The sequence below is a fragment of the Solanum stenotomum genome, chromosome 5 (assembly GCF_019186545.1).
Source record: "Solanum stenotomum isolate F172 chromosome 5, ASM1918654v1, whole genome shotgun sequence".
NCBI lineage: Eukaryota > Viridiplantae > Streptophyta > Magnoliopsida > Solanales > Solanaceae > Solanum > Solanum stenotomum.
In genome coordinates, this window is record NC_064286.1 from 9129665 (window position 1) to 9139995 (window position 10331).

General features: G+C 33.4%; 1 protein-coding gene and 1 pseudogene across 1 annotated transcript; both read right to left on the reverse strand.

The window, feature by feature from the left end:
* Positions 1-232: 232 nt before the first annotated feature.
* Positions 233-3289, reverse strand: LOC125864456 (8-hydroxygeraniol dehydrogenase-like). Its single transcript, XM_049544471.1, has 5 exons — positions 3155-3289; positions 2663-2776; positions 1529-2039; positions 1050-1203; positions 233-896 (listed from the first exon to the last, which is right to left on the reverse strand). The coding sequence occupies exons 1-5, from the start codon at positions 3250-3252 to the stop codon at positions 694-696; spliced, it is 1080 nt and encodes a 359-aa protein (XP_049400428.1). The 5' UTR covers positions 3253-3289; the 3' UTR covers positions 233-693.
* A 1621-nt stretch (positions 3290-4910) lies between these two features.
* Positions 4911-10331, reverse strand: part of LOC125864457 (8-hydroxygeraniol dehydrogenase-like) — a 6627-nt pseudogene continuing 1206 nt past the window's right edge.

Sequence of the window (10331 nt, forward strand, 5' to 3'; positions counted from 1 at the left end):
TCATTTGATTCCCTTATCATGTGATGGTGGGATGTCGTCGATGACCCAGGAATTTGCCTTATCCAACAATTCACTATATTCTTATGAATGTGATATTAATTTTTTGTTGGTACCTCTTGGTGGCTTATGGGATGCATCTAATGCAAATGGAAAAACACCAAATGACTATGGGCGCATTAAGTTAGATTTTATTGGTTATGTAGATTTTATTGGAGAAACAGATGATGATTTTGGAGAAAAGCAGAAATTTGGAGTTCGTTTGTTGTATAAAAATGAATCTGAGCTTTGCATTGGGATAAGGAAGAGAAGATATGAAGAAGAGGCCAGTTGCTCCTCTTCTAAGAAACAAAGGCAACTCTTGCAGTTCTTTCCCACAAGCCCGGGATTATAGATTAAATATTGGTAAAATGTTACGTTCTTTTTCTTTGGTAGAAAACAAAGGTTACATATCAGTATCAGCAATGAGTTTGGGGACACTGCCTATGAAGGGAACATGTACAATTTGGGTGAAAGAAGCTTTGGAATCAATGGAGCTCAAAACCATCAAGTTCTACTGAAGTTACATAGTCTCCGTTGATATCTACTGTAAAATGTACTAACATTTTTTTTCTATTTTAATAAGTGAAAGAAACACATTTTATTAATCATCTCTGAAATTAATGTAATCTAAGCAAAGAAACACTATTAATATTCTCATTTCTTGTTCAATGCATTGCCAATGTCGAGCACGAAACGATATTTCACATCCGATTTCAGAAGACGTTCCAACGCTGTGTTCACATAGTCTATTGGCACGACTTCAATATCTGGTGTTATGTTATGCTTTGCCGCAAAATCCAACATTTCTTGAGTCTCTTTCATCCCTCCTATGCAACTTCCAGCCACTAGCTTCCTTCCTGTTTTCCACATTATACATACAAACTTTAGTCTAAAAAAAAGACACCCAGGTGCACTAAGCTTCTGCTATGCGCAGAGTCCCAGGAAGGACCACATTACATTATGTATACTTTAGTTGGAACTTTATTATTTGAAATCTTGCATTTGCTTACCCATAAGTAGAGGAAACACAGGCAACTCCACCGGTTTTTCTGGTGCACCAACCATAACAAGCTTACCATGAGATTTCATCAACATAAGCAATGGAAGAATAGGATGCACCGCCGAAACAGTGTCGATAATCCCATCCAATGTGTTCATTGCAGCCTGTTCGTATATAAATAAACGAATAAACAAAAGGTTAGCCCCCATTCTCCTGTTTAAATTGTTAAACTGGCATAACAACTTAATTAAGCTTTTAGATGACATTGCCACACTTCAACACGGAACCAGAGCAAGCAGAGGTCGTGAGTTCAAAAACCTCAACACCACCATTGTCAACAAAAATAAAAAAAATCACGTGCTTTACTCATGAAAAAGAACAGGCAGAGGTGTGTTGAAGACACAACTAAATAAAAGTGCTCTCTCAAACAGATTAAACATTCAGATAAGATGATCACAGAGTTCAATGATAACGAGTTATTATATTCACCTTCATCTGCTCAGGATCGCGACTGATCAAGAAAGAATCTGCGCCCAAATGCTCAATTGCTTCTTGCTTCTTATTAGCAGATGTACTAATGACAGTCACTTTGGTTCCGAATGCCTTAGCGAACTTAACAGCCATATGTCCGAGCCCTCCAAGACCAACAACACCAATGTGCATTCCAGGCTTATCGAGTCCAAAATATTTCAAAGGACTATAAGTAGTAATTCCAGCACATAACAGGGGAGCAGCGTCCATCGACAAGTTTTCAGGCCAACGTACTACAAAATGCTCATCGGATACCATCATGTCGGAGTAACCTCCAAACGTGAGGGTTCCGTCTAAGCTATAGCCGTTGTATGTAGGAATCTGACGAGGACAGTAATTCTCGAGATCAACGCTACAATTCTCACATTTTCGACATGATCCTACCATACATCCAACACCTACTTTGTCTCCAACCTTAAATTTCTCCACCTTGCTTCCCACCTCAGTTACAACACCAACAACCTCATGCCTGCAATTATATTTACAATTAGTTACACTCACGAGTAGATCGAATCGACACAAATTCCGCTAGTTTTTACTCTTTATCGCAGTTTATATGACTTACTTTCCTTTTTAGTCTGTCCCAAATAAAATGACACATTTAACTTTCAAATGTCCATTTTATCCTTAATGAAATGATTTATAGTCACAGTAATTTCTATCATTCATTTTAGTCTTCAAGCTTTAAAAGTCTTCCTCTCTTTCTTAAACTCCGTGTCGAGTCAAACTAACTCTTATAAAATGGGACGGAGGGAGTACCATGTCCCAACAACTCAGGATTTACTGAGGTATCAAGAGCTCAAAATGGCCAATTATAGACTAAGAACCAAATCAGGATTGCTTTCAAATAAAAAATATACAGTAATGTGAAAAATTGAAAAGATACAGAGAACAGGAAAACTAGCTAGTAAATATTCTTCGCCGAAAAATTACTTATGTGTATATATAGTGGATGTTGAATTCCATTAGCTTCTTTGTGCCTTAATATTTTTGAATCTCGTTAATGAAAATTCTGGTTAGTATTTTTGGATCTAACAATTAAAAAAAATCTGAATATTTTTAAACCAAAAATAAAAGAACAAATCAATTTACCCAGGCACCATGGGGTACTTGCTATTTCCCCATTCATTCTTGAGTTGATGAAGATCAGAATGACAAATTCCACAATACATAACTTTAAATTGCACATCTTTTTCACCTGTCACCCTGTAACCATTAACACAAAATGATCATCATCAAATTTACAATAAAACAACAACAGCAAATTCAGTATAATCATACAGGTGGGATCCGAGAAACCAAGTGTCACTAGAAAAAAATGATTTTTCTTAGAGGCAGTTGCAAGTGACAATTACATTTTAGCACTCTTTGTAAATGTCGTCGGAGCCTATAACGACATTGGATTCAATAACAAATACTGGTAAAAAATTCAACACTCTTTGTTAATTGACATATTTATTGCCACTAAAAACCATTTTTATTATATCATATGTATGCAGATGTTACCCTACCTCAGCTTATAGAGAGTTTGTTTCCGATTGAAATGAAAAACACATCATCAAAATTAAAAATAATAATTTGTACCTTCTTGAAAAATTGAAAGGAGAAAGAACTCCAGAAGTGTCTCTAGTTGCCCATCCAAATGCCTTAATTGGATGTTCATTTTCAAATGATTTTGCCATTTTTTTCGTTTGAAAAATAAAATTATAATAGCGAAAAATGTAGAACAATATGGATGATACAAAATTGATTATGTTATGATCCATATTTATAGGATTTTGAGTGAAAAATATGTGACGTTATCGATGAGGTGTAACAACTAATGACTTACTTAAACAAATTGGATTTTGACTTCTTTTTTGTGGTCGATAGGTGTAGAGTCCTACTTTGCAGGACTTTTAAAAAAAGGTTTCACACTTTTTTTTAATCTCGAATCTATCTAGAGTTTGAAGTTTACGAGTTTTAAAAATATTCTTCTTTTTAATATTATAATGTATTTAGTGAAATCTTATAATGAGGTCCACGAAAGTCGAAAAATTGGAGTGTATACAAATCAGCTTAATCTTAATTTCCATGTAGAGGTAGAGAGATTGTTTTTGAAGGATCATTGGCTCAAAATTTGTATATTAGTAGGTATGAAAAAAGGAAAATGACAATTCTTCTGTTAAGGTGAGAGCTCTCTTCCCATGACAAGCACTACCTCACCCCTTGCTTTCCAACCGTTGTCTTTTATCTGAATGTCAAACATAGACATGTGTACACTACATGAAAAAAGTTGTCAAGCATTGAATGAAGGGAGTTGGGAGGGTTGGGAAAGGTTGTGTAAACAAAGCAACTGATATGAAAAAAATGACAATTACAAAATAGTGCGATAACTTAAACACAATATGTACGTTAATTATTTTTTTCCTTAAATTGCCCCAAAAAAAAAGGTTCAAGCTTTCCAAACGTGAAAAACTTGAAGTTAATATTAGTGGCTAAAAAATATCCACGTAGATAACGTGAAAGTATAATTAAAAGAAAATAAAAACATCAAAGTGTGAAATTTAGACCAATTAATAATTGCAATTTCCGACTTATTCCCACTACATTTTTATCGAGTTATTTTCCCCCTTTTTCCCTCTACTTTTTGTTTTCTTTTTTCGTCCTCTTATTTGGACGGTATAATTTTAAATATTATATACAAATAAGTTTTTACCGTTGGGGCGCTACCACTCTCATGTTTGGTATTTAAAATATACATTATTTATGCAAATTTCTTTTTTTATAAGAAAATCTTTGTCTGCATTATTATTTACATCAAATCAAATTTATTAACTTTAGCAATTAAAAATTGAAGTGAAAACATATATTACGTAATCATGATTAAAGATTAATTTGATATATAATAAACGCTTAACTTTTACTCATTGATTTGTCAGGCACTACACAAATTAACCACATAATTATCTAAGTAATATGTATTTTTATCTTGTTTTTTAATAAATTAAAGTTAAAATAATTTATTGATTTTCTATAAAAACACAGTGCGGCTAAGTATTTACCATAATTTAGCCACACTTAACAATTTGATATTTCTTATTCCTATTAAAAAAAATCCATTGGCATTATAGATATTGTTTATTGCATTTTGCTCTGCTCACTAAAGGATAGTTATACGCATACATTAAGAAAGTCGATATGTGCTACGACTAAACTATACTTGTTAATTTAGAGGCAAAAATTTAATCGTACTCGTGCTATGACTTAACCATGATAAATCAGTATAGTTTGATATAAACGCCATAGGAAAATAAGTATACTAGAAAACACAATATCATATTTATTCTCCTAACCCATTCCTTTTGATACACAAAACATAAGAAATAAACTAAACAACAAAACGTACAAGCTTAATACAAAATCATAACCCTATAACACACTCATTTTCTTGACCAAGATGTCCCCCTCATCTCAATTATTGCTCAATGTGTTGCCAATGTCAAGCACAAAATGATACTTCACGTCCGATTTCAAAAGGCGTTCCAACGCTGTATTCACGTAGTCCATTGGCACAACTTCAACATTTGGTGTTATGTTATGCTTTGCCGCGAAATCTACCATCTCTTGTGTCTCCTTCATCCCTCCTATCACACTCCCCGCCACTAGCTTCCTTCCTATTACACACATTATATTAAACATACGTATCAATATAAAAAAAATGTATATACAAAATCATCGATTTATAACCAAACGTACCTAAAAGCAGGGGAAATACAGGCAACTCTAGTGGTTTTTCAGGGGCACCAACCATCACAAGCTTCCCATGAGTTTTCAACAAATTAATCAATTGAAGAAGAGGGTGAATCGCGGATACAGTATCGATGATGCCATCTAGTGACCCGGTTGCACCCTGCTCGTATTTAACATACAAACGAAAATTAGTATTATTCGTAAGTCACACCTATGTTATAAATTTGAAACTGAAACAGAGTTGATTGATTGATCGACCTGCATTTGGTTAGGGTCACCACTGACCAAAAATGAGTCTACCCCTAAACGATCAATTGCTTCGTCTTTCTTACTAACAGATGTACTTATCACAGTAACTTTGGTTCCGAACGCCTTAGCAAATTTCACAGCCATATGTCCCAAACCACCAAGACCAACAACACCAATGTGCATTCCAGGTTTATCTAGTCTATAATATCTCAAAGGACTATAAGTTGTGATCCCTGCACATAACAAGGGAGTTGCATCCATTGGTAAATTTTCGAGCCAATGGACCACGTAGTGCTCATTCGTTACCATTATATCGGAGTAACCACCATACGTGGTGGTTCCATCGATGTCAACACCATTGTACGTCAATATCATATCGGGACAGTAATTTTCGAGATCATTATCACAATTTTCACATTCATGATCCTACTAAACATCCAACTCCAACTTTGTCACCAATTTTGAATTTCTCAACTTTGCTACCAACTTCAATTACTACACCAACAACTTCATGCCTGTAACGTACAACAACATATTCAGTATAATCTCACAAGTCGGCTCTGCCTCTGTATCTACATATAATGCAATTATAAGAATACTCTTTTTGTAACTTGGTGAATAATAAGTCCGCTTATCTACCATTTTCTACTTAAATTAAATTAGATATAACGATTTTTGTCTACGATAGAGTTATAATAAAAGAACATAGTAAAATATATGGATCAAAATGAAACTTACCCTGGTACCAATGGATATATACTATTGCACCATTCATTCTTGAGTTGATGAAGCAGAATGACAAATTCCACAATACATAACTTTGAATTGCACATCTTTATCTCCAGTCACCCTTCACCATTCAACAAGAAAAGTTACAAATGTATACTGTTCGGTCAACTAGTTTATCAATATGTTCGAAATTAATAGACACAATATATACACTATCGGTGTAGATATGTTGTGTAGATCTAATTCATATAAAATATACACTATCTATATATACTGTCAAGTTTATATAACGTAAATCTGAAAAGATGGTACCTTCTTGAGAAGTTGAAAGGAGAAAGCACCCCAGAAGTATCTCTAGCTGCCCATCCAAATGCCTCAACATTTTCATGTGAGTTTTCCATTTTCTTGATTTTTGTTTATTTTTGGAGATATTATTATTAGAACAATTAATTTGAGTAAAGTAATAGTCCAATGTATTGATTTTTCATTTGAATAAATAGGCATTTGAATTGATGGCTAGTGACGTAGTCGATGAGGTATAAAACAAATGTTATCGTCATGGCTTCTCTGTACATTTGCCTTTTATGAATTAATATAAGATATAATATTATATCTTATATTATATGATGTTTCTAGGAAAATGGTTCAGTAGTACGTGACCAAGGTCTAGCCGCTAATTTTAATTTTTTTAAAAATTAGTCTTTATATTATTTTAAACTATGTGTAGTAGTGACATTCTTAGTAGAAATTGGTTTCAATGAAATGTTTTAATATGATTGTATGGAATCATAAAAGCTTTTGAAAAAATAGAGGAAAAACTCGATTTTATAGAATTGGTTTGATTTATGAATAAATAAAACAAATGTAATTGGTTTGATTTGGTAAATGATAAATCCCAATCAATTGGTTTATGGATACCTCTTAGCATTCTAGTAATTTTGTTTTCAGAATCAGACTATATATTTATGTTTGAAACTTAACTTTATATAAAGACCATATTTGGTTTTTCGTGTGTATAATTAGCTCATGGATCTGATGTTTTTGGGTACCCAAAAAAATTATCTGAAAAAACTATATGAGGACCTCAGTAATGAGTTGGGGAAGCGTTACGTATAGTCCCGCCATTTTTTTCACGCATATTTTCACATTTACGAGCCAACTTTTAGAAATTATCCGACTTTCTTGGTTTTTCGTGTGTATTAGCCCATGGATCTGATGCCTTTAAGGCACCCGAATCTTTTTTCTGTAAAAACTATATGAAGACCTCCGTAATGAGTTGGAGAAGCATTACGTGTAGTCCCGTCGTTTATTTCACGCATATTTTCGCATTTATGAGCCAACTTTTAGGAATTAGCAGACTTTCTTGGTTTTTTTAGTGTATTAGCCCATGAATCTAGCGTCTTTGGGGCACCCTAAATTTTTTTTTGAAAAAACTATATGAGGACCTCCGTGATGAGTTGGAAAGCATTATGTATAGTCTCGTCGTTTTTTCATGCATATTTTCATATTTAGGAGCCAATTTTTAGGAATTACCCGATTTTCTTAATTTTTCTTGTCTATTAACCCATGGATCTGGCGCCTTTTGGGCACCCATAAAAAATTTCTAAAACAATTTATGATGACCTTCGTAATGAGTTTGGGAAGCACTGCGTATAGTTCTGCCAATTTTTTCAAGCATATTTTTGCATTTACGAGCCAACTTTTAGGAATCACCCGACTTTCTTGGTTTTTCCAGTGTATTAGCCCATGGATCTGGCGCCTTTGGGCATCCCAACATTTTTTTTCTATTAAAACTATATGAGGACATCCGTAATGAGTTGGGGAAACATTACGTATAGTGCCACTGATTTTTTCACGCATATTTCTTAATTTCGTGTGTATTAGCACATGAATGTGGCACCTTTAGGCATCCCGAAATATCACATAGAATGCTATAATTTAATAAGTGAAAAACACAATAATTTGAAAAAGATTTTGTAGTTAAGGGAGCATCTATAATTTAGCTCTCGAAAATGATAATTGCGTCACTTTAATTTTGTTCCACAATAATTAATTAGGATATATCGTTGGCGATTACCTTTCCAGTATAGCCATCAGAAAAGATGGTGAACAATAATTTGAAACAAAATATTAATAAATTGTGTGTTTGGTGCAATAGAAAAATATTTTCTAATTTTTCTAAGTTTGATTGGTCTAATATTTTTAAAAAAATACTTTTTACAAAATCGTTAAATATCAGGAGAATAAATTCCTGACACGGTGTAAAAAAAAGTTTTATAAATAACATTCCTCGATCCTACTATTTTGTTTGCTTTTGAATATTCACAAATTTGCAAAAAGAACAAGAATCTAATATTTTGATCAAATAAATTTCTATCAAAATACTAAAAAAAAAAAAGTTGAAGTTTAGGGGGGGTTTAGTAAAAAAATCGGACCTCATCCATTCAATAAAAAGGATTAAATACAAAGCTTATCTTCAAGCTTACCTTATTTTGATTGTTTGGAGGACCATCGAGGAGTCGCTACCCATCAAGGAGGCTAATAAATACAACATCGACCCTACCACTTGAGAGCAATATCTCAATTCATTATAATTGGGGATAAAAGCTGTCGGTGCGTCTTTTTTTTTCAAATATAACTTAGTATAAGTCATTTATTTGTTTAGATTAATGAAGAAGGACATAATATGGGTCCTCTATTAGGTCAATTCAGAAAATAAAAAGGCAAAAAAAAAAAGAAAAAGAGACATGACTATTTGAAATATCTAGTTGTATCATTTAAACAAAAAATATCCACTTTAAATAGCTTTTTTTTCTTTTTTTATTTTCAACATGAATATATTTTTTAAGTTGGTACTGTTACTCCATATTTGAAAGGAATATAGTTTTAAAAGTAGTTCAAAATATGACATATACTTCTTAGATAAAAGGATTAAACACATGTTTTGATTAATTGAATGTTAAATATGCTTTAGTACATATCTCAAAGGACCCAAATCAGAATATACCTATAGTTTATGGACCAAAAATGCTCTTATTCCTACTTTATACAAGAGTTTAAGTTTACAACAACAAGGGTTGTGGTAGAGTACTAATAAGTATTCCTCCAATTTTAATCAAAAGTCTTGAATTCAAGTCTCCGGTCTTATTACAATGTTGCCTTTGTTAAAAAGAACGTGGAATTTTCCGACCTGAACGTAGATTTCCAAGCCTGTCCCTTCTCCTTACTCGAGAAATCTGAGATAGCTCCGTAAACTAATAACTTATAATAGACGAGCCCTATCCTTATGTTCCGAACTTGCTTTTGGTACAAGGGAAGAGACGAAAAATTCTAGCTATAGTTCTTCTGCCTAATCTTTCGTACATCTTTGTGATTTAATCTTCAAAACCATGTGCCTAAGAGGGTGAGGGCCTTTATAGCCATAATTCTTCCCCCGGTTCTACATAAAAAACAAGTCTCTTTGATTGCCCCACCGACCTTTTCTAAAAGCACTTTAGGTCGAAGGCTGATTGTAAAGTAAGAAGGGTGGTGTGCTTTTGAATATGATTTATTTTGATAGAAAGAAGAACCAAAATTGATCTTGGGTCGTATCGTTTTTCAATTGTACGGTGGTTGGGCCCCAAAACATATATTAAAGACCGGATGGAAAATTTTAAAAAAAAAATTGTATACGAAAACTTATTATCGTGTCATATAAAATGGAGCATAAGAGTAGTAATATGGAATGTTTAGTAATTCCCTCATGAACTCACCATTTTTTCTTGCTTAAAATACAAACACACAACAAGAACAACATGTCCCTATATTAACTCTTCTTCAAAGTATTGCCAATGTCAAGAACAAAACGATACTTCACGTCCGATTTCACAAGACGTTCCACTGCTCTATTCACGTACTCCATTGGCACGACTTCAACATCTGGCGTTATGTTATGCTTCTCCGCGAAGTTTACCATCTCTTGCACCTCCTTCACCCCTCCTATCGCACTCCCTCCCACTAGTTTCCGTCCTGTTTTCCACATTACATACTTGAGTTATTAATTAAATCAAAC